The sequence below is a fragment of the Coenobita brevimanus genome, chromosome 111 (assembly GCF_032717465.1).
Source record: "Coenobita brevimanus isolate Jiangsu-jjx chromosome 111, ASM3271746v2, whole genome shotgun sequence".
NCBI lineage: Eukaryota > Metazoa > Arthropoda > Malacostraca > Decapoda > Coenobitidae > Coenobita > Coenobita brevimanus.
In genome coordinates this window covers 1696895-1723721 of record NC_137064.1, presented here as the reverse complement: position 1 = coordinate 1723721, position 26827 = coordinate 1696895, and the positions used below count along the sequence as shown (strand labels likewise).

At 40.4% G+C, this 26827-nt stretch overlaps 1 protein-coding gene across 1 annotated transcript; it reads right to left on the bottom strand.

The window, feature by feature from the left end:
• Positions 1 to 1504: 1504 nt before the first annotated feature.
• On the bottom strand, positions 1505 to 23143 carry LOC145417715 (AKT-interacting protein-like). Its single transcript, XM_080286317.1, has 8 exons — positions 22995 to 23143; positions 17047 to 17178; positions 13815 to 13948; positions 11977 to 12041; positions 9361 to 9461; positions 8999 to 9189; positions 5706 to 5874; positions 1505 to 2956 (listed from the first exon to the last, which is right to left on the bottom strand). Exons 1-8 carry the CDS (start codon positions 23040 to 23042, stop codon positions 2858 to 2860), a joined length of 939 nt encoding a protein of 312 aa, XP_080142443.1. The 5' UTR covers positions 23043 to 23143; the 3' UTR covers positions 1505 to 2857.
• Positions 23144 to 26827: the final 3684 nt, after the last annotated feature.

Sequence of the window (26827 nt, the reverse complement as noted above, 5' to 3'; positions counted from 1 at the left end):
GGTGGTTTACAGTAGTGGGTAATGAAGGTGCTCCAATTGGATTGAACCTGTGTAGGTTTATTTCCAAGGGGTGGTTGGGGTTTATTGCTCACGTAATGCCACTCAGAGACGGGTGAGACTGGTCACTCTCAACTTCAATGTCAGGACCATCTTGCCTAGCCCTGGGCTCTCACACTCCTCATGGGGCATCATAGGATTGGATGATGGATGGATGGATATACTGTGTGTGTGTGTGTGTGTGTGTGTGTGTGTAAGGGGACTAAGAAGGAAATTAATAAGAAAAAAAAGAGATATTCTCATCCTTCTCCTCCTCATCTCAAAACTCTTTTTTTTCCCCCCCGAGGACAGGGTGAAGTGGGGAAATTATCACCAGCAAGCTCAATTAAATGGGCCACACTCACCATTCATTCATCTGGAATCCTAACTCCATCCCACAAGGAGACACAAAAAGAAAAACAGAATAAAAAAAGAGACAAGGGCTTACAGTACATGGGAGGAAGAAAGATAACCAAAGCGAGAGTACAATTAAAATGCCAATACTGCTCACGGCTTCTTTTATAGTAATATGGTCCTGTCCCACACTTGGTTCTCTTTGCACAACCGTGTCAAATTTGCAAGGCACTGCTTGTATGCTTATATTTCTGGTACTATCTGTAGGTAGAGTCTATACTAGTCCTGGAAATGTGTGTGCTTATCCTATAGAGCTAGAGTTTTACTGTGGTGTACAATGCATCATGTCCTGAGATCACTTTATGCCTCCCAGGTCACTGAAGCAGGGAGACTGCTGAAGAACTTCAGCCTCTATTTAAGAAATGTGCGAACACCTGTAAGTGAATATACACTGTACTAGTCTGCAGGGTCTGCTCAGACATAACGGTTTTAAGCAACAACAAAAGGCATGTTGTACAGTAAAAAGATCAGATCAAGGTTCTTGGCTATGTGAAGTAAAAACATAAAAAACATTCAAATCATCTCTAGGATGCAGCAAGCTGGGGACACTTCAAGACCCTATCTTTGTTTATGACACCCGAAATACCATCATGAATACATGCCTTGCCCAACATTAGCTAACAGATTCATAGTAACTAACTGTCATTACCTACTGCATTTTTCCTTCTAAATCATAGGTGATCGCTGTTTGTCACTGAGTTACTGGTTTTACAGGGAGGGTCACTAACCCTCTGTCAACCCACTTGTTGACACGTAGGGAACACAAATGAATTGGTTATATGGTCACCACCTAGTGTATGGTTTCCAAGCTTAAAGGAAACCGTTAGACTTGTCACTCAATGCAAAACCACCTGAAATAGAAAGAAGAGTAATAAAAAGTGACGGGAGAAATAGGAAGAGAGGAGGACTGACAGAAAAAGAATGATGAAGGTGAAGGAAGAGGCAGGCAGCACTACATCAAGTGAGTGGATGATGGTCGCCATCTTCTACTACCAGTGTTATTTAGACTGCAGCAATAATGGTTACACAATTGATACATATTGTATGCATACTTTATTTACATATTTTACACTCATTAAAACTAATGCCAATTCTCAGTATTAAAAAAATGGAATCTAACAGTGATAAAACAAATTTTTGATGAAAATACGACACGAGTACAGACTAGTCCTCACAAAACTGGTCACCTCATTAACTTCCTTTACCAGGTCTATGACACAAAGTCTATCACAACTGAGTATTAAATACTGAAATTTGAAACTGGAGGGATAAATTATTTCTATTTAACCATAACAATAATTTACACATAGATGGGTTAATGATTATCATGCAAAAAATGTTTTATCTATAATCATAAAATATATAAAAATATCTTTAAAATGTACACTTCAACCCTACTTCCTACACAGACTGACTACTGTCAACTCCTGTACATGACAGCACAGCACTATGCAGTCAACATTTGGTTTCACTGGCTGCTGTCTTTATTGTAACACTAAAATGATAAACTGATAAACCTTAGAAGAAAAAGCAGTGTAGGTATAACAAGATATTTCAAAACTGTTATTAAATGAAGGTAACTCTTGAGTACAAAGATCTTTATTCTTTACAATAAATTTCACTTGTTACACATTAGTAGTTGTTAATTTTAATGTTTCTTAATAAACTAGAAAAGATATTTGGAACAGTCTAGTGTTAAAGTAATTGTTAAGGACATTTGGAGGAGTCTAGTATTACACTAACTGTTATGTACTAGTCAATAATCACAGAATCTCTTACTTCTTGCATGTCAAGAAATGGCTGCTCCTTGGCTGCTGAGACTAACTGCAAGAATTTATCTTGTTTGTACAATCAATGACATATAGCTACCTAGACTTGTCACTGATGATATAATCATCAAATGAGATTGCCACAGTGTTCTTAATGAAGTTGTTCATATTCCATATAAATGTTCATAATAGCAAGTATTGTTTTGTAAATAAAAGAGACCACATTTGCACATGTTCATACATCAGAAGTTTAAACATACACACTATGGTACAATCTTAGCTTTTCAACAGCTTGTTGTTTCCTAAGCAACTTATGCAAAAAGTCAAACTGCACCAAACTTGCAAAAGTTGCAATGTTGTCAGTGGAAATGAAGTCTGCAGGGATGTGCAGAACTTGCCCACTATGCACCAACTGTCTAATAAGTTAAAAAGTTCATTCAGTCTCCCACAGTACTATCAGTCAATCACCTACAGTACAGTTTTTTTAAAGAGAAGGAATAGGTCCACATGGAGAAGTAAAAAAGAGGCAGCACACATGAAGGATAAGTGGCTACACAGCACACCACCAGCAAGAGCAGACACTGGAGAGATGAGTCACAATGGGAGACAGCAACACAAGCAGCTGGCTATGGTGTGTGTCAGGAGGGGGACTGTGAGAAGATCTGAAGTGTGCCAGGCTTGACCCAGGAAAGGCCATTACTGCTATCTTCCTCCTTCAGGTTGGTCTCTGTCTCAGGCTGGCGGGCAGAGGCACAACATCAGGTCAGGCAACAGGCTCCTGCTGGGCACCACCACATACACACAAACTACACTAGGTGCTCATGCAGATAGGGGGAAAGTGCAACAATGGTCAACTTTGTATGTACAGTCCCAGTTGATAATTCCTCAACACTTCTGGGGTTCTAAACTAATAAAGCAAGCTTCCAGCTTATCTGATTATTGTTAATTACAATTGAAAGATCTCATTAGGTTTTAACTCCTTAAACCCAATGATGTATATATTATGCACTTTACTTTTGCTACCATCAGACAATTTTATTCAAGAAATTTTCTTCAACTCTAATATGGATGGTCTAATATGGAAGGAGCTGATTACGACCACAGCATTGGTGCAGTGCCTAAGGTTACTTTCTACTAATCCACAGAACCTGAGTTCGAATCTCGGTGCTAGTGGAGATTTTTCTCAACATCAGGTATACACTTGGATTACCTGGTATGCTTGATGGGTATCTGCCAACCTGTCAGCATGTTCAGTGGGTTGGGGGGGAGAGCATTTCACTAATGCCTTTTGTCATAGGTTCCGTCTGTAATGCCATTGCTAATTGAAGCTTGCCACTGTGACTATTGGGAGTGCACAGAGCACTCATTCATACATGTCTATAGTAGCCAACATCTGTCTTCTTCTTGCATGATGCCATGAGGTTCACAGTTTTAAAACTTTAAAACATTAAGCTTCCAGTTCAAAAAAGTCTCAATTGAATAAAATCACCTGGTAGCAGCAAGAATAAACTAAAGGACACATCACTAGATTCAAGATTTTAATATGGTTTCAGGCTGGTGTAAAGAAACCACCATGCTAGCCATGACTGTACCACTGAATCTCACAACAAATTAAATACAGGCACTTCTCACTCACGATTAGAATGTCTTGAAATACTACTTAAAGTTAACCAAATTTATGTGATGCACATGCTTTTGGTTTGTGACTGTGGGGTTTAGAACAAAAAGCTGTAATTTTGAATTTCAAAGTAACTAGGCCTACTGTAGTGTAATAAAATATGTGCAACATTAAAAAAAAAAGTAAAGGTAAATTTACCAGCAAATTATCACCAGACCTTTTAAACAAACTGTTAACCTGTACTAAAATATCAAAATTTTCATGCAATAAAATACTAAGCAGAAAAAAAAGGTATCACAGACGCCACTGCAATTTTATAGACTTCCTAAACTTCAGTTTATATATATTTACCTATTACAACTGTTGACCTGCAATCAAAGTATTATTTGGTAGTTACAATACTGTACCTATTTTTAAAGTACTGGTTACATAGTATTAAACCAATGCAAAAAAAGGCAATATTAATGGTGCCAAACTCTAATACAGTAATCTAAAGACCAATGAAGCATCAACAATAACTTAGCATAATGAAGTAAAATGATTGGGAGTCAAGTTATCAAGGTAATTTTCCAAAGAATGCGACTGGGATAGAAGAACATAAAATAATAGCGAAAAGCTGAATTGCAAAAGCTGTTAGAGGCATGGTTTTATTCCACACATGTAAAAAATAAATAAATAAATAAATAAATGCTGTGCAGATGGATTTGCTTGGGAGAAGGATCTAAGGATTCCAAAAGCTTGAATGACAGTGAATGGATTATATATATATATACTGTATAATATAGGTGGTAGGTGGGGGCACTCACCATCTTGAATTTGGCTCTCTATTGTATTTTGTTTTTCTCTTGGAGGGAACTGTTACTGCGGGCTCATGGCCTTTGGTTCCTTCTTCCTCGCATAAAAAAAAAAAAAAAAAAAAAAAAAAAAAAAAAAAAAAAAAAAAACTCAATGTAGTGTTATTCTGGGGCGTCTGCCCTTTTCTCTCGTCCCATCCTTCTTTCCTTCCATCTTCTTCTGTATTTTGTTCCTTCATTCTTTCCTCATCCCTCTACCTATGGGTGACTTTACACTCCCACTTCTGTCTTTCTTTCCTTCATTCTTTCCTCATCCTTCTGCCTGTTGGTGACTCTACACTGAGTGACAAGCAAAATGGTTTCCTGTACACCAAGAAACCATTTACTATACTGGGTGGTAACCACATAACCAAGTTTTGACACCTGGTGGTTTAGTGGGTATTTACCCACTCACAGCAGCACAACTCAGAAAAAGAAAGGAAAACCTAGAAACAACTTCATCTACTTCTGAGATGAAGAAATTACCATGATGTGTGTCAAATCAGCATCACAGGCTGGGATCAATATACCCCTAAACCAATGCAATGGGGTGAGGAGCTTCCAGTTCATCATTCCTGGGACAACAGATTTTATTCTACAACATGCACAGAGTAAGAAGGGTACAGCAAACTGCTTGATACAAATGGAACCAAAATGTATCAAGGAGGAGCTAGACATTAAAAAAACTAAAACTTAAAAGATGGGGCACTGCACTACAAGTAACAATACCCCAAATAAACACATCACCATGATCATCATCCTAGTCCCTTCACCCATCTAAGTATGGGGTGAGGTTGGGTCCAGACAGCTGTTTTCCCCTTTTAAAGATGGGGTGCAGCATGGTCCAAAGAGCAAGGAAAGAGAAAACACAAGGAGGGAAACAATCAACTGTATGCCTGATGAAACGGGCCACACACTCATTCACTCACTATCCAAGCCCCCTGCACACATTTCCATACAAAGCACAAACAAAGTACAGTACCCACATAAAAACGTATTTCAATAAAAAGCACAAATGATGTAAAATGCACCAACTTTGGGTTGCTTGAGATAGGAGAGGACTGGGTCGTGGATGGCCGGCTGGTACATAGAGAAAACGAGGGCGTGTGGGTCATTTGTGGGTGGGGCCTCCATGATCAGTGCTTTGCTTTTCTCGACACACTCTCGTACCCGAACAACAAACATTTCATTGTCACTGTCATACCTGCACCAAGAACAGCAAAATATTAGACATCCATATTAAAGTTGTATTACTGGGCAGACCATACATAATGCAGGTGGGTTCATAGCACCTCCTCCTCAGTGATTTCTTAGGCACATTACACCTGAACATTCTTTTGTACATTACTTACACAAACTAAGTCAATATCAAAACTAAGTAATACAGAGAATATTAAGGTGCAATAATCAAAATAAATACCTTAGGATATAATGTTATGAAGTCTCCTAAGCCACCTACAGTAGAATACAGTCCTTAATCTGCACATGCTCTCACACTCCAAAAAAAACAAATACTTCACCATTGCTGCTGTATCTGCACTAAGAACAGCAAGATATAACACATTCATCTTATTTTAAAAGCTACACACTGAATGACAACATTTCTATGGCAGGGTTAGGAAAGTACTTGTGGGAAAATTTCAACCCAAATGTTGAATGCCATCATCACAATTTATTACTCCCATTACAGTATTATTTTTGCTACTAGTCATAACAGAGTAATATGAGGTATACAACCTTTGTTTTGTAGCATTCATTCTGTCCTAAAATAAATAAGGTCATTAAATAATTTAGCATCATAGACAGTCACTTAACCAATCTCTGGACACAGCTAAAGTTGGCAATTTTCATAGTGATCTGGTGCATAAACTAAATCTATTGTACTCTTAGAATCTGTTGCCTTCAGCATTAGGGCTGCTTTGCAGAGTATAAAAAAAAATAAATTAAAAATAATAATAATAACAACAATAATAATCATAATAATAATAATAATAATAAATAATAATAATAATAATCATAATAATAATAATGCAGGTTTATATCCAAGGGATGGTTGGGGTTTATTGCTCATGTAATACCACTCAGGGATGAATGAGGCTGCTCATTCTCATCTTCAATGTCAAGACCAGCTTGCCTAGCCCCAGGCTCCTATGCTCCTCATGGGGCAACACTGGATTAGATGATAAATGAATGAATGAATGAATAATAATAATAATAATAATAATAATATTATTATTATTATTATTGTTATCATTATTATTTTATTATTATCCATCTATCCATCATCCAATCCTACATTGCCCCATGAGGAGTGTAGGAGCCCCGGGCTAGGCAGTTGGTCCTGACATTTAAGATGAGAAAGACCAGCCTCACTCATCCCGGAGTGGCATTACATGAGCAATCAACCCCAACCATCCCTTGGATATAAACCTTCACCGGCTCAATCCAACTGGAGCGCAATAATTACCTACTAAACCACCAGGCGCCAAAATTTGGTTATATGGTTACCACCCAACATAGTAAATGACTTCCTGGTGTACAGGAAACCATTTGGCTTGTCACTCAGTGTAGAGTCACCCACATCCAGAAGGAAGAGGAAAGAATGAAGAAAGGAAAGACAGAAGAGGAAGTGTAAAGTCACCCGTAGACAGAAGGACAAGGAAAGAATGAAGGAAAGAAAGACAGAAGAGAATGAAAGAAAGAAGGATGGAGGAAAGGAAAGGGCAGACACCTGACAGCAGCACTACATCGAGTGAGTGGAGGGTGAGCGCCCCCACCAACCACAAATTATTATTATTATTATAATTACAGGTATTATTATCATTATTATTATTATTACTATTATTCACTCTCATCTTAAATGTCGGGACCAACTGCCCAGCCCCAGGCTCCTACGCTCCTCATGGGGCAATGTAGGATTGGATGATGGATGGATGGATTACTATTATTACCCTGTAATAATAATAACTGAATGAAGTACTGCCATGTAATACAAAGTCCCCTACCAGATGATAACCATACATGTGTACTGTGTATACAATAAGGCTATGATAGCATTACGTATGTATGGCTATTAAGTATGACAGCACCCGACCTTGTTTGTGCCCCAAGTGTGACGACACCGTCATGGTATGGGGAACAATTGTGTGAAGTTATATCAATATCTGTCCATGCATGTGGAAGTTACAGAGTTGACATGAAATTGCGGATGGACTGATGGACATACTGAAGTACTGACGAAACCGCACAAACCTGAGTCCCCGACCGGTATGACAGGCAGAGGTCTAATACTAATCTGGTCTATTCTTTCCCAAAAGCATGATTACTTCTAATGGAGTTCACTAGCACCTGAAACATGTTTGCTCCTTTATACTTATAAGAACTAGTGACATTATTCATGTGGAATACAAAGTTTATCAACAAAAGTAGCAAGAACTGAAGCTTCTTTCAATATCTTTTTTATGAATCTGTATGGTCAAATCCCATCAACTGTTTTATCACTACACTCAATAACAAATATATATACTGCTCCATATACAACACAGACCAACATGAAAAAATAAAATTATCAACATCTGCAAATCTTTCAATGAAAACAGTTATTATCTATTTATTTATTTCGTTAGTTAGTTTTACATGACAGGGCACTAAGATTATTCGGCAAAATAAACATCTAATAACCTGATTTTACATGAAAAATAAAGTTGAGTTTAGCATCATTAAACATTACCATATTACTAATATGACTACTGTATTTTCATATTTCAAAGTTTTCTTTGCACATCACAACAATTCTCTGTAGTACAATGGTAATATCCTGTTCTTAGGTCAAGGCAGAATGGCAAGAACCAGCTGCACATTACTCCTTGTTGTATGTATGGGCCTGATACTTGGCTAATGCAAGCCAGAATATTTAAGCATAGGTAACTGGCCTATACTCCTGGCAGCATTACATGACTGAAGAACCACTAACTGCTTCATGACGATGTTGTAGTCGCTCATGATTACTGCCCTGACTGCACCAAAGATTACTAGGCTATTAGGTATCCGAAGAAGGTAACCATATGTCAAATGTCAACATATCCACAATGAGGGCCACCATCCCTAGTGCAGTGTCCTTAAAGGTGGACACTTTCATGTGGTGGCACTGATATGGCATGGTGGCTTCACTGCCTGGTTATACGAACATTCCTCAATTCCTCTCTGTCCCCCAAATAAAAAAGGTGGAATGCAGGAGGACAACTTCAGACTGCATGCCACTGGACTTTCATTCAGATGAGCCTCAAACATAAACAACAAGAACAACAATTACAACAACAATAACTCACAAGACAGCTGCCTCAGGGTTAAGTGGATGGCTGGTTTCAATCTTATAGAAACAGCGTCGGACATACAGGAGGACATGCCATAAGTGATTGACATTGCGACGCCACTTGTTGGAGAACCCACGCTTGATGTCCAACTCTCTTGTGTCAGGGTCAACAAGTGGATGGAAAACTGGGGTATCAAACATCACCGTCTGCAACATCACAACGTTCTTAACACAAATTCACAACCAGTACTATTTACAGTATTATCAGCATTCTGGTCCCTTTTGCCACCTAAAGATGGGGTGAGGTTTATCAATTATCAAAATTACTAAATACCTAACTAATTAGTTACAATGTGCGGTAGATAAGCTAGCACTTACTGGAACATCACCATCTGGATAGTTCTCTGGGATGTGCAGGTTGAAGCGGAAAATCCCCTCTTGGTATACTCCTTGTCGGATGAAGATCACACCAAACCAAACTGAAACAAAACTGACACTGTAAACAATCACTCCACACATCACATGTACCAGTACTGAAATACAGCATAAGTTACTGTCAGCTGCATCAGCAGGTAACTACTGCATACCACTTTTGACAGTAATACATGTATAACGTAAGGAAGATTAAAGATGCCGGCATACTTGGCAGTCTCTTACTGCAATATGAACTCATCTTCTTTACACAAAAAATATGTAATTAGACAACTCTACCAATGTTCTCTTCTATACACAGTATGAGCTCAAATGCTTCTCATAACTAAATATATGTTAATCAATCCACACTATCCTTAATAAGCACTATATCCTTCAACCCGTGGATTTGTTTTGGGTTCCTAACAAAAGACATTACACTATTGATATTGCTCCTATTGTTACTTTCTCTCAACCTTGGCTCTCCATGACTGCACATATGTGGATTTTGTAATTGGTATACAGTGGCTGGTGGGGGCACTCACCATCCACTCACTCAATGTAGTGCTGCTCTCGGGTGTCTGCCCTTTCCTCTTCTCTATCCTTCTTCCTTCCATCCTCATCTGTCTTCTTTCCTTCATTCTTTCCTCGTCCTTCTGCCTACGGGTGACTTTACACTCCCTCTTCTGTCTTTCCTTCCTTCATTCTTTCCTTTTCCTTCTGCCTGTAGGTGACTCTGCACTAAGTGACAAGCCAAATGGTTTCCTGTACACCAGGAAGTCATTTACTACACTGGGTGGTAACCACATAACCAAATTTTGGCACCTGGTGGTTTAGTGGGTAATTATTTCACTCCAATTGGATTGAGCCGGTGAAGGTTTTATATCCAAGGGGTGGTCGGGGCTTATTGCTCATGTAATGCCACGCAGGGATGAGTGAGGCTGGTCACTCTCATCTTAAACGTCAGGACCAACTGCCTAGCCCCGGGCTCCTACGCTCCTCATGGGGCAACGTAGGATTGGATGATGGATGAATGGATATACTGTGGAAGTTAGTGTTCTTGACTACAAAGTCCAAGTGCTTTGATGGTATCAATTAGATGTTACTGATTATGCTAATTCTACTCTATTCACCATTATATATGACCAAATGCTGATCACAGTTACTTGACTGTCAATTCTAAATGAAAGAAAAATGAAAAATTTCCCAAGCCTAGCTGTACGTATTTTTGTGCTCACAGTCAATATGCAAAGGCAGCCTCTCAGAAAAATAAATATTACAGTTCTATCCTTCAACTTCAAACTCTAACATCACGATTTAGTGTCGGCCATATTCATGTGAAGGCAAAAATTTATCTAGGCAAAAGAGCTCTCCCCAAGAGGGGAATGGTGAACTGCAAGTGAAGGACAACTTCAGGCTGCAGTCCATTGCATTTATATCCAAGTAAGCCTCATGCCACAACATTTACAATGCTGGGTGGTAACCATATAACCAAATTAAAGGGTGAAGTGAAGCCTGCTACAATGCCCCTGTTAACCTGGTGAAGAGAAGCAAATGTAACATCCATCCAGAAACCAAACTCCACACTGTTCCCTGTGTCTCACTGCGGTGAGGTGCTGTCAGCTGCAAGGGAACATCAGCTCATTGCACAGGTTGACCTTGCAGGGGCAGTGCTTACATGCAACTGATGAGTCTGCTCAGCCAGACAGACTGGGGCTGATCAACAACAACAAGAACAATAAGAACCTGTTTTGCTAAACTAAAGGCTAACATTACATGTATATCAAAGTCTTCTTACTCATTCCAGTAATCCCCACTATCTTTCTCACACTGTTATGACTGACTTCTGTCAGCAGGCTTTTCAGGTGGATTCTCAAAATTACTAATATATTTCTATAACACACATTTTTGCCACATAAACTCCCAAAATTAACATTATCTGCAACTTGGTGCTACGAGATGAAACATACTGAAGTCCCCTCCCCCCCCTTTTTTTTATAAGGGCTAAGGCATTGCCCCTGCATAGAGGACTTAAGTTTTGGAGCGTGTAGCACTTTATGACTGGAAGCTTAAGCAGGGCTCTCGCTAACTGCCGATGGATGCGAGCCATTTGGCTCCTAAGGTTTCAGATTTACAAGCCAAATAAATTTTTAGTAGCCAAACTGACTACGAGCCGAAATATTTAATGAACAATAAATTTATTTATTTATTTACATATTGTGACGATTAGAATATAATGTTTAAACATTCACAATGGTGACAAGGAAAGACAGTTGATCACAAAGTGCTTTTTTGTTCATTTAAGTGAGATTTACTTATTTTGTATTTTACTGGGTTTTGAAGTGGATGTATATTCTCCTTGCCAAAAGGCGACTTGCATGTAAAATTTGTTCGCCGAAGGGAAAAGATACTCACATTTGCGAGCTGTGGCTTGCCAAACAAGAGCCCTGTTAAGCATTATTAATCATACTGCAGTATTATTACAAAGTACATATTAAGTAATTCATTTGGTAAGAAAACAAAGTAAATTACAAAAACTTAAAAGTAAGGTAGTATATAAAAGCCAACAATTCTTCTACTTACTAAGAGGAGACTTTCCTGATGGCACCACATAAACACCGGAGACTCTCTGCTTCTGCAGGAGGTTACTGTAAAGAACACAATACTGTAATACCATACAACATATTTCTTACACACAGCTACAGTTTGGTTTTCCTTAATGACATGAGACACAAAGCCATCCCTAAGCTGAATAAAATAACCTGACAACAGCAAAAATCAAGCTAGGATTTATCACATCCTTAAATGGTTCCCTGAATGGGCTTATAACCTCCTGAATTAAGGAGACACACTTATGAAGAACAAAAATTATCTGGTGGTAACAAGACCGACATGGTCAGTATTTCTCCATCCTGAAAAGTTAATGGGACTACTATATATCACAATGTTTTCAGGATGTGAAGCCACTCCAAAGCTCAATTAAACAAAGTGGGGGAAGCAGGAATGAAGTAAATGTATTAAACATCTCCTGCAAGGGTATGGTTATGACACAAAATGCTGGTGTGTTGGCAGTCTGACAGCAATACTCTAAATAGGACAATATTTTTTGGTGGTAGGTGGGGGCACTCACCATCCACTCACTTGATGTAGTGCTGCTCTCGGGAGACTGCCCTTTACTCTCTTCTTTCCTTCCTTCCTCTTCTGTCTTTCTTTCCTCTTCCTTCTATCTATGGGTTACTCTACTGTACACAAAGTGACATGCCAAATGGTTTCCTGTATGCCAGGAAACCATTTACTATGCTGGGAGGCAACCATATAACCAAAACTATGGCACCTGTTGGTTTAGTGGGTAATTCAGGCCCTAAAGCCGGACTGAGCCTGTGTAGATTATATCCATGGGGTGGTTGGGGTTTATTGCTCACATAATGCAACTCAGGGATGAGTGAGCTGGTCACTTTCATCTTTTATGTCAGGACCACTTGCCTTGCCCCAGGCTCCTACGTTCCTCATGGGGCAACATAGGATTGGATGATGATTATGATTTTACTGTAATATATTTCTCCCCTTGCCTTTAACCCCTAGATGACAGCTGATAACTTAAGTATTTTATTCCCAGCTTAAGTCAAACAATTTTATTTGCCAAACAAGACACTCCCATCATCCAAGGGTTACTAACTATCCACACCCTAGACAACAGCTGGTGACTTTTATACTTTACTGGGTGGACCTTATATTGCACCTTTCTACCTTGTAAGCTGCAGAGATGGCTCATTTTGCTGATGAGATGATTGTAAACATTTTGGCAGCTTTTTGAAATCATGAATCAACTGTACAATTCATGAATATAAATGAAAACACTACATAACATGAAAAGGATTATGACAAGTAGAAAGTGATGCAAGGTAGACACTAGTGATTGTTGTATTTTGTATCTGGTATGAGAATCATGTGGCATATGTCTCAAGGCACTGTAATAACAAAGAAAATGTAAATTCTTAAATATAAACCATCTTGATATCTCTATGTTCATCATCAACATGTCAGAGGGTGTAATATGGCTCTCTGTCCTGTATGGAGAAGGATTATTAGGAGATAAAACTGTGTACATCACCACTGTCTATATTACAAATCAATCTGCCATGGTGACATACCATTATTCTCCACACCAGCAACTTTGGTAATATAGCCAAATCCTCTCAGCCATAATCCAAAACTCATGGAAGGCCAATGAAATTTTTAAATAAATATGAGCATATTGTGTGACAAAGATCACCATTTTATCAATACAAAGAAAATTACCTAAGCCAATTAGAGGTGACTATTAGGAGTACTGTATGGGTGAAAATATGAATCAGGTGGCTGGCACAGAGCATAGTGCTGTTCAGTAGCCGCAAACAGTACAGTGCCCATGATGTACTCACTACTCTGCCAGGAGGGTGTACTCGAGGAAGTATGGACTGTAGGAATGATTGCCCTTCGGGGTGGAGGTGCGGCGGTCAATCATCTTGGCCGCCATCGACAGCTGCTGGTCCATGTCCGGCACTGAGGGCAGCACCTGACCGGGAAGGTACCTTTATTTATATCTCATTCAGCCCAAGAACTTCGTCATTTTGTTCTTACCATCTCCTGATGATAAAATTCAGCTTAGGGTTCTTTAACTGGAACTGCCATTTCCTTTAACTGGAACTGTCAGAAATGGCCATTCTAAACATTTTCAATATCAGGCCTTTCCTAAGCTGTCCTAAGCTGAATGACACTGTCCAGCAGCAGGGAAAAAAAAAAAAAAAAAAAAAAAAAAAGAGGACATCACTTCACGTCAAAGAGATAAACTGTACACATAACTTTTAACTGATATAACATCTCTTATTTTGGTCAGCAAAGATGCATGACTCTGGCATTCACACTAGGCCCCAGCTTTTCTCAGGACATTAAACTACATCATCTATGATAAGGCAGTGAAAGTGTGGATGTGCCCCAAGTCTTTTACAATAATTTCTGAGGCACGTGATGCCAACAGAACAACTCAGAACCTTTCAGTACTGTTGCTGACTACACTTTGTAATGTGAGAACCAAACTGAACAAAGCTGACAACCGCTGGCATTCCATAAAAGTTCGTAAAAACTTAGGGACACTCTTAGTTTTATTAAAATTGCCATAAATATTCTCAGGCACAGTAAATCTAGCATATCAAGATCATCAGCACAACTAGTTTCCACTAATAAATAAGCAGAATCAAGAAACAGGAAAAAGCTAGAAATGTATAACTAATTAACTATCAACAGAGTACCGGTACCCAGTGAACAGTTATACATCCATTCATTCAACATTCATGCCTTGAAGTGAATGCATGATCCATTTCAATGAGCACTGCTTTCTCCTAATACTCCTGCTTTCTTTTTCCAATTACTGGTTCTTATTTTCCCATTAGTAAAGAATACTGTTAGGATGATGATGATGATAGAAAAAAAAAAAAAAAAAAAAAAAAAAAAAAAAAAGGGGGGGGGGTTAAGGGGGGGAAGCCCGGAGTTTATTCCTGCATGACAACCAGGAAGCATATTACAGGTCTCCTGTTCAGCCAGCCATGAAGTGTGTGGAAAATTTATTTTTTAAATGGTATGCTCCACTTGCTTCACCTGTCCCACATACAACATGGCTACTACCATTTATATCACTGTTCAGGTTACTGGTAACTGTTTATAACACATCTCAACACTGCTGTACAATGAATACTGCTGACACTGTAATATTATATATACAGCAAACCCCTGACATAAAGGGCACTGGACATTCTGGACCCCATCCTTAACAAACACTTTCAAAGTTTCAGTATTTCAAAAAGGTGTCTAATATAAGTATCTTAGAATAAATGCTGTTTGGCATTTAACTGCATTTACAGTATATAAAAGCACATTCCCTCAATGTGGAAACAATGTAGACTTGGCATGCTAACATTTTTGCAGCCTTAACCCATAATCATTAACGAACTTTTCAATGACCAGTTTGTACATCAATTCTTACTTTTATTAGTTATTTTTCTCATATTACACTGTACAGCTGCCATCTTTGGGTTCTTCCTCAGCACTCAAGACAAACAGGAAGAAAATAACAATAAGCGTAAAAGTTGAAGGTGACAGTAAAATATGTACCACATAGTTTGTTGCTGTTCTGCTACCCTAACTGCTGTTGTTGTTCTGGTACCCTAACTGCTGTTGTTGTTCTGGTACCCTAACTGCTGCTGCTGTTCTGTTACCCTAATTTGCCTAATTGAGCAGACCCATGAACCACAGGCATGCACGGCAAGCAGCCAACCTTGCAGGGCCATCCCGTGCAGTAAATCGATGTTCCAATGCAGCTGACAGTGCCTTGCCACAGCATGGAAGGGGATTAATGTGAAGGTTTACTTCCTGGGTGGATGCTGTATTTGCATCTCTCCACCCAGTCAACAGGATCACCATAGTACACACCACCCTGTTATTTGGTTGTATGGTTACCACCCAGCACTGTAAATGGTTTCCTGAGTTACCATTTGGCTTGTCACTCAATGAAGGGCCACCTGAGGTGGAAAGAAGAAGAATAAATAGTGACAGGAAAGCTGGGAGAAACAGGAAAAGAGCAGGACAGGCACAAGAAAGTAATGATGGACATGAAGAAAGAAGTAGGCATCACTACATCAAGTAAGTGGATGATGGGCATACACACCTACCACCACCCACAGAAGTACAGTACAATATGGTTATATCGGACTTTGACAATAACATGCTTGATTTCCATCCAATTAATCCATTATAATGGGGGAGGGGGGGTTCACTGAACACTCTGTGTGTGTGTGTGTGTGTGTGTGTGTGGGTGTGGGTGTGTGTGTGTGTGTAATCTGAACTGTAACATGTATAAAGGTGTTGTTTATATTTTACAAACCATTTAGTGAGCAATACAGAATTGTAGCTTTGTCAGGGACTGTTTAATGGAAGGTTACTGATGATGATGATGATGTACTATTAAGTATTGTTCATATTATTTACAACATAGCTAACAATACATGAAGCAAAAATCTCAAGAACATGGTAACTAATACTGTCTGGGCTGCAGATATCCCTTCACCCTCGAACAACCCTCTAAACCTGTTTTCAAGAACCTGCTGGCCTCTCCCCCTTCATTAGACCAGGGCCCGGGAGTGGGAGGTGTGAATGGTACCAAAACACTAGGGCCTGGGCCTGAGGGGGGCCTGAAAAGCAAGTCAGAAGTTTACTAAAAAGTAGTACATAAAATACACAGGAGTAGAGACGAAGTGCAGGAGCCATTTTGGACCATGGTGAGGTTATTTGCTGGAATTAAGGCTAATTTTACTAAGATGTACCCAATGTCTAAGAGAAACGGTCAGAAAAGAGGATGCAACTAGACCTACTAAATACTGAATAGAGAATATCATACAGCATAAAATGATAAAATCAGGACTACTGTGTGTGTGTGTGTGTGTGTGTGTGTGTGTAACCTTCATACCCTAAAGGCCGCTGCAACTACTCCCTCCAATGTCTGTGATTAAGTATGCTACTGAGTACTGCCCTCCTCTTCCTTTTTTAGCATGTCTGGCATACAACCTCACTGTCGCGGAGCAGGCATGATTTTGTTATATCAACCTCTCTCTCTCAACACACCTTGCGTAGGCTGCCCCTAGTGGAGCCGCTGCGGGTGAGACTGCTGCCGTTTTGGTCTGGCACACCACCCCCGCCGCCGCCGCCACCCACCCCGCCGCCCCCGCCATCCACCGGGCCCCCGCTGTCACTCAGCTGAAAGGCAATTACAGTGTTTTAATACCATGGACTAATTACCTTATGTACACTAATAAAATTTTTGCACACACACACACACACACACACACACACAAATAAAAATTATACATATCACACAAAAGGTAAACTGCACAATAAATAAAATAAACAAAATTTATATATACACACAAACCCACCTACACTAATTTATGTACTCAGACAATATTATAAAACACACACACACACGAGAAATACACAAAACGAAGCCTCTCCCACAGCAGCCGTGGGCAATAATGGGGTGCTCATGTGCCACTTTTCCTAAATTCATCGTTCAATACCAATTACACTGATAAAATTCGCAATATTCTGGCGTCTTACCAAAAGTTCCATTAATGTTCTTATCCATAAAGCTAATTGGCCAGTTCATATAATACACACTTAAATATATGGGAAATTCTGTAATATTTTGGAAAGCCTGCCTGGCCTTCAAAGAGACTGTTTGTAAAGGTATATGTGTCAGTGGTGTTCATCACGTAACCTTGCGCCTGAGTCATGCTGAGGTGATGATGTCTGTGTTTACGAGATGGGGAGTGTGTGTGTGTGTGTGTACGTGCGGGTGAGTGCGTGCTAGAAAGCTTCCTAACTCTATCAAATGCCACTCCTATGTCACCTCTCTCACAAGAGCTGTCATAACATAAAAGGCCATTCAGGTGTTCCTCTCAGAAATGTAACTCTAATCACGAAATGACTCACCTTACTTTCACTTATGCTGTAAAAGCCTTTCGTGTCATACTACTTTTCAATGTTTATATAATTTGTTATTTGTAATTTTGCTGTTACTGTATTATTATTATTATTATTATTATTAGTAGTAGTAGTAGTAGTAGTAGTAGTAGTAGTACTACTACTACTGTCTCTGCATCCCTTCCACCCCATGTATTAGTGGGTAATGGGACTATGAGGATGATGATGGTGATGATGATGATAGTGATGATGATGACTTTATTCCTAACTATCGACTACTTCAAGTGCCACTCCAGCCGACAGCCACTTAGGGTTCAAGAATTTAGGACAAGGGCTAACTTCGATTTTCTCATCTCTTGGGGCCCTAGACGTGACAGCCCGTTCCTTGAGGTCCTGCAGTCCTCCTACGTGCCGCACACCTTCGCATGTCACCGCTCTGGCACTGATACCCACCGTCCATACTGATGCTCGGGCTGTCTCAATTCAGGCGGTGTGTGTGTGTGTGTGTGTGTGTGTGTGTGTGTGTGTGTTAATGACGTCCGATGTGAAATATAAGTAAAATAAATTTTAACGAAATTCAAATAATCAAACCCCTTCATATATCTCTTCCTTAGCGATTTTTTTTTTTCATATTACTCTCTTACCCTTCACTATGATGACGCATTTCTTTCATTTTCAGGCAACTACCACAGTTTTGTTTATTTATTTATTTCACTTATTTATTTATTTGTGGGGATTTCTCACGGCAAAATGGAGTCATGAATCTTATCTCTAATTCCTTCATGATCAGAGTTCTCATAATCTCAATTTCTGTGACCTCAGGTACATCTAGACCTGAACTCTGTGGACTGCAGGCCGAAGTTGCCCTTTTCCTGCAGTCCACCATCCTCTTTTGTTCTATCCATCCATCTATCTATCTTTCTATCTATAGCCCGACGCCCTAATCCCGAAAAGGGTGGCCGCAGACAAAACGCCTCCAAGTCGCTGTCGCCCACCATTTGACTGCCCCCCCCAACTCACTCCCCTCTCTCTCATATACTTGCTCTGTCACTTAGCGTAAACCTGAAAGTGAGTGGCAAGTGGATGTCTTCTAATATCAATAAACAACGCACGAGATGATATTAACTTGCGATATAAAAAGAAAAACACACTGCCAACCCCAAACAGGACGTGAGATAACTATACATTTCCCACCAACAAACATCTATTGTATTCGGCACAGGTGAGGGTTCTCGTCTTCTAAGGGTAAAGGGGTTTGTATGTGGAATTTGGGTGGGGTTAGGTGGTGGTGTGGGGGAGGGGTGAGGTGGTGGTGTGGGGGTGGGGTGGGCAGGTGTAGTGATGACGTAACACAACCGGTAGCTGCGGCACAACACACACCTACCATAACATTTTATATCTCTACGTACAGCACACACCTGCCACACGTCTTCTGCGGCACCGTAACACACCTGCTCACCTCTTTGCACACATCCCCATACCACTACACACGTCACATCTCTACACACCTGCCCACATCATGGCATACAACTGCCAACACTCCCAAACACCTCCCATACCTCTACACACCTGCTTACATCTCTTCTGCATCATTTCTACACTCCTATCCATTCCTCCAAACACCTGCCCACATCTCAACACACCTGTCCACATCACCCCATCCCACCTCAAACAGACCTAACCTTGTACCGCCCCGCTAAGACCTAATCTCCTAAGAGCCTCCCATTCTTTATTATTTCTTTCACCACCCCTGTTATATTTCAAAAGTAACACTGACCCCTTCACTACGAGGACAAAAGTTCAGTGTGACTCTGGCTACCATCAGATTTATTTAATTCAGTTCAGGAAGCCCAATCAGACTACGGGGGTTAAAATATTTCTCCATTTACACTTCTTCCTAGAACGATAATCTTTTTGCCTTATTCAGCCTACTGTACAGTCAAACAATTTCATGTACTTCAGCATGGGCCATTTACCTTCAAGATGGTTAATTTGTGTACGTAACAGGACAATCTAGAGTTTACGAGGACCATAATTCACAGTCTACGAAGAACATAAAGCTTAATTTTAAAAGGCAAATGCGTTGAAAATGAAACTGGTTACACATGAACTAGTTTAAAAGATTGCAAGTTACTCTCACGTTACAAGCAACTGCTATAAACGGTCCCCATGCACCCACAATCAATATTATCCAGACTAAATTTTACGTGGCATCATGGGAAAGCCCCGCGATGTGGCGGGGAAAGCGAGGATATTTACGAGAAGAATGAACATACACGAGAATAGTATGACCTATTAAAAAAAAAAAATCCTACGTAAACTTAGCAGCGTTCATGGACGGATGAAAAGGATTGGGTTAGTCAAACAAATCCGAACAAAACTGGGTAAGGAAATCTAGTACAGCTATCACCTTACATACTCAACATACCTACACACCCATCTTACCTACACCTTATCCTACCGACACCCTGTCCTACTTACATCCTATCCTACCTACACCTTTACTGTTTTGATTTCACACTGCCGCAACTTGTTCAAATCGACGGAATACACCCACACATTGCAACGGTGCTAATTGTGAACTATTATATCTTCAAATAACCACAGTCTCACTAGTATAATTCTTCCACCTTTGCTTAACAACACCTTTATCCTTCTCACGGTGGAAGAGAGGGAAGCCTTCGTGTGGTGGCACCGATACAACCAGGTGGCTTGACTACCTGGTTATACAAACGTCCCTCCACTACTACTCTGTCCCTCAAAAGAAGGATGGTGGACCGCAGAAGAAAATTTAAACCTGCAGTCCACTGGGTTCACACTTCTGAGGAACTTGGGGCTACAACAACAACAACAACAACAACTACTACTACTACTACTACTACCATGCTTCTCACAACCTCCCCCTGCCTTCGCCAAGCCACTGAACTTTAATCTCCCAGGTTACGTGAAGAAACGCTTTGGTGCTTTTGAAACCTGACCTGCTCACACTGACGCCCATAAAAACATAATACCAAGTGTTAATAGGTTATGGCGGGTGACTGGAAGACCGGCCAGGCATTAGGCAACCACCTTATACCCTCACTGACTTACTATCACCTATTTAACCACTTCAGTACGATGAAGTGGCTTTGTAGATTATTTCTGCTAGCTTCTGGCCTTAAGTGGTAAAAGAATTACCAGGTTATGACGGAAGACTTGAACACTGGGAGGGCACTGGGCACTCACCACCCACCCTGCCTGCTACCCTCGCTTACTGCAGTGCGATACAGTAGTTCACCACCTCCGTCAATGACGTTCCACGGAGGTTACGTATTCACCCGCGTCTGCTTGACTGTCTGTGAACAAGATCTCAAAAAGTTGTTGTTGGATTTCTATGCAATCTGGTGGATACGTCGGCACTGGGTCACGGATGAGCTGCTTAGATTTTGAGGTGGATCAGACTCCGAATGCAGGAATAAATAATATATTTTTAATGGCTTCGGCGGAGGTATGCCTTCTATGACACTGTGTAACAAAGACCGCAGAATTAATTAACTGTGCTTTCTATATCATTATTGTTACCATCACATGATTTTATTCAGCTTAGGAGAGACATCTCGCGGTGAAGACATTAAAGGATTATATCACGTGGAACACAAGACATTACCTCATTCATCACACTCTCAGAATCGTGTCCCTTATCACATTATGATTACTTTTTTTTTTTTAATTCTTGCAATCAAAAGTCTACTTAATGAAAGGTTTTCTTGTACTGAAGGAGGTAAAAAAAAAAAAAAATTATCCTACGCTGAAGAAAATCGCCTGAAGAAAACAAGAATGATAAACTACGTCATCGGGGTGAAATGATTAACCTTTCCTCACGATTACGTCTGATCTATTTAATTCCGGCCACCGCCTGAGGACTGATGAGTTCCGAGGGACGTAAAGACGGGCAATCCCTTACGCAATCACCAGCCTGACACAACCGTACCCTCTCCCACCCACTCACAGGACACACCCTCCAGACTTAGGGTCAAGGAGGTACTTAGAGATTCAAGTTTCAAGTTTATTCTTTCATTAAAACTGTTATATTCTCTCTCTCTCTCTCTCTCTCTCCACACACACACACACAATTTAAATGGACCTATAACCTGCAGACCTATACTAATCTTACAGGTGAATAACATCGTGTAAGAGGTGGCAAAAAAAAAAAAAAAAAGATTATGCAACGGTCTTCCTAAGATATGGATACACACATCAGCTGACACAAACCTGAACAGCGATTTAAGATCCCTCCATAAATCCCGTGGAGTATATTTAGCATGGCAATATAAACTGTACCCTGCAAGAGGCCACCAGGTAGACTGAACACCTCTACAGGGAGACCTCAAAACCTACCTCACCAGAGCATGTCTAAAAGATACGAGGGTAGAGTATTATGCCTTTTTTTCAGTTCTCCACATCCCTCCCTACTGCAATGGACGTGGCAGTGAGATTACGCAATGGAAGACAGGTTTCAAGGCCTCCCTATATAGACAGGTGTTTAATCAACCAGGTGGCATCTTGTAACTTGTCACTCTGCATATATAAAGTGAACCTTGTCACTATCCAGCTGCCCTTCACAAAAACGGGTTGGTGATGCCTTTTTTATACAGTTTAATATTCATAGTAAGTTCGTATGACATAACCCGTTTCCCAACCACAGTGAAAGAAATACTCCCTAAGTTATTATTTCCTGGGAGTTTAAGGAGTACAGTATAAGTATATAACAGTGTACAAGGAGGGCAAAGTCAGGATACATCTGAGGAATACAAGACATTTTAAGTATCTGGTGTATCTAGAGTTTTGGACGACGAGTATACTGGAATGGAGATTAATTGTATGTGTTTACCATGAGGATTCAAAAATTCCAAGTCGAACAGAAGGTGTAGTAGGCACAGAATAAGCAGTTTCAACATGTAGGTATAATTCACATGAAAAATCCAGGGAACTGTGAGAAAAGATATGCACTGAACTTGTAAATACTTAGAGATACAATTAAACATGTTAAAAATACTAAACTCCGGGACGCAAGAATACAAGGTGAGAGGTCAGGTGAAGCTTGGACTGACCTGATCCTTGGTCTTGGGGGGCGCCCAGCAGCAGCACATGGTCTTCATGGGGACACACCCGGCACCCACACCCCACCACCACACCCCCAACCATCACCCCACTACCACCACCACCTCACCTAGCTCGGTGGAGGGTGGGGGGTGAAGGGGGGTGGCCAGAGAGAAAGGGGGTGGGGGGTGCCTGAGCTGGTCTGACACGCGGATGAGTCACCTGAGTCAGCGGAGTCACCCTAATCGTACGCCTCCTCACCCACACTCACCCATCCCACCACACCACCCACACTAATACAGTCAGTCTGCCATCCCGCCACACCACACCTCACACCTCTAATTAACACTCGTCTCTGCTGGTGTGAGGTCGGTGTTAGAGTGCTACCTTTACGTCCGCCAGTTCCTCACTACCATATGCTATTTCAAAGACCCAAGTACAGTTAATCTCCTCCACGTATTCTGCAAATATTTGACTTAATATTAACACCACATATAAAAGCAATGATCACTATTACTTATTAGAGAGAGGCATCAGAATGGTCACTTTTTTTTCATTTATTCTTCGTCACTATGTTATCATTAGGTTACAGATTCAGTTATTCTCTCCCATATACACCTTAAAATGTCTCACAGATTTAGTTACTCGCAACCACATACTCTGTTGGATTTCTGGTTTATTTTCGTCACCTCACACTCAAAACACTACTCACTCTTCCCAGGCCAGTATCAGGTATCAGAGTGACACCTAAACGTCCACATGCTCCTTGTCACCATTTTTCTTTTCTTTTTTTGAGGCTCTATTTTCTTGCCACTGTAAGCTGTTTTTCACGATGTTTTTTCATGCTTTTTTCACGCTGTCTTTCACGCAAATGCTTTTTTGAGGCTCTAATTTTTCGTCACTAAAATCTGTTTATCATACTGTTTTCCACGCTGTCATCACGGTTTTTCAGGCTGTTTTCCATGTCGTATTTAACGATGTTTTTCACGCTTCTGATATAACCTTTCGCCACACACCTCATAGCTTTCATCATAGGACTCTTACGTCGGCATTCTCGTCGGTTAAGAAAGCTCCCTAACACCTTTTCCTACGCGATTTGGTTGTGAAGCTCAGTAGCACCTTTTCTTAAGCGATTTATTTTGTTTATGGTACCTTACTTACCTTTTCCGTGTTATATTAATCTTTCCATTATCGCCATACTCTTCATAAACGACGTACACATAGGTATCAACCAACCATATCCAAGAATAAATCGCTAAGAAAGAGGTGTTAGGGAGCTTCCTTAACTGACATACACTTTAATTTTTCTGTATATTTTTAAACACTAGAATGCCGATATCTTTTTTTTTTTTTTTTTTTTATGCGCATAACTGACAAGGAAAACACCCACCAAACACTTCCCCAAACCATGTAACCCAACCATCACAGTACAACCCAGGTCCCTATTCCCGTTTTAGGTGTGGAGAGAGAGAGAGAGAGAGACACACACACACACACACACACACACACACACCTCTAAGGTAAAATACACAGGAGAGAGACCAGATACACAACTCATAGTAAAACACACAGGAGAGAGAGAGAGAGAGAGAGAGAGAGAGAGAGAGAGAGAGAGAGACAAGGTACACAACTCATGGTAAAATACACAGGAGAGAGAGAGAGAGAGAGAGAGAGAGAGAGAGAGAGAGAGAGAGAGAGAGAGAGAGAGAGAGAGACAAGACACACAACTCAGGGTAAAACACACAGGAGAGAGACAAGATAAACAGGCTTCATGGTAACGACGGTCAGTATTTTCCATGACTCACGATTTGTGTACTAGATATTGCACGAAAAAAAAATAAAAATAAAAATAAATCCTCCATTATTCACTGAGGCTGACAAAATAAAAAATGTACATATATATAATCACAAAGTCTCTCTCTCTCTCTCTCTCTCTCTCTCTCACACACACACACACACACACACATATCTCGCCTAACCATATTTTTGGCCCGCCTCTCCTTACTCATCACGCTCTCCCTCTCTCTCCTCTCATCACCAAGCCACATGATATAAAAAAACAATTAACTGCATTATATTTCTGTCTATATCCATCCACCTGTCCTTAATTACCTATTTACCGTACAGATTAACAAAAACTAAACCACAATTACCTCAACAATTCTTCTATCTGTCTACCTACTTATATACACCTATCTACCTGCCTACCTGTCTATTTATCTATTTGTATTTATCTATCCTTATACTTTCCCAAACTGCATCTATCACTATGTATGTATGTATCTATCTATCAAGCTATCAGTATTCGTCTATTACTGTCCAACGCTGCATCCTGTCAGGGGTGGCCTCGAGACGGGGGGCCGTATTCTTGAGGGTAAGGACGTTCCCTAACACCTTTCTCTAAGTGATTTATTCTGTTCATTACACCTCACTGTCCTTATCCTTCTCTGTGTTTAATCCTTCTATTATCGCCATACTCAGCACTAATAACGTACCAAAGGATTGAAACCTGGCATATCCAAAAATAAATCGCTAAGGAAGAGGTGTTAGGGAGTATCTTGAAGCAACTAGAATACGGATCAGGGACATCCAGTCATTTTCTCTCCCTATATTAGGATAAAATAAGTCACCAGTAGACAGGAAATGAGACTAGCGAGACAAATCTAGTGTGAAATGAGAAGACAAAATCCAAAGAGAAATTGAGATTAGAGAAATCTGGAGAGACAAGATGAGAAAAGCCCAGACAGAGAAAAGAGAGAAAGCCTGTGAGGAAATGAGAAAAATGAGACAAATCCTGAGAGAAAATGAGAATAGTGAGATCAATCGTGAGAAAATAAGTGAGATAAAGAAGGTGAGAAAATGTGACTATTCTTGTGGGGAAATGAGACTAATAAGACAGAGACAGGAAGAGACGGAATGTTGGTCAGTGATAAGTGAGAAAGATGACTCTCTCTCTCTCTTTCTCTCTCTCTCTACTTGGTATGATCTGCACACACCACCTCTGCCTTGTATTCCAGCTGCATCACCGCTACACCACGCCACACTACACCTACACACCATCTACACACCACACTGCACAATGACGCAAACACACCAGCATCCCACACCACACCACACCTCACATACCACATTACCAAGAAATACCACACCACACCATCTGCGCAACACCACCTCTCTCTTCAGTGTATCCTATGCACCACCATAACACCACACCACACCACATCACAACCTGCACTACACAAATCAGACTACACCACACCACACCACACTCGCACCACACCACAATAACTACATACCTGCTCATCAAACTGCACATTACCATAACACACAATACCATATCAAGACTACACCACACCACACCACACCACACTACACCACAATACATACCTGGCTACTTCCCCATAAGTTTATTCTGCTTTTGTATGATATTATGCGCTGAAATCTAAGTGCTATATTCGTTGCACCTCTTCTTTAGCGATTAATTTTGCATATCTTAACATTCTCATTATTTATACTGTTTCAACACTGACACAACTGGCATCGGTAATACAAGAGAGGATACTGGGGTGCAATGTGCAGGGTGAATCGCACAGGAAATGGTGTTAAGAAAGCTTCAAAGCCACTTAGAATATGACCTCATAACACCAAGAGTAAAATTACCAAGTCTAACACCGCCACGCTCATTATCACGTCACTTTCACAGCACCTGATTATTCTCTCTCTCTCTCTCTCTCTCGGGGTTCTGAAAAAGGCCCACTGAAAAAAACAAACATAAAAGAAAAAAACTCTCATGGATGTGATTGAGTGCTTGGTGACCCTCAGGCCTCAAGCGATTACTTCTTTA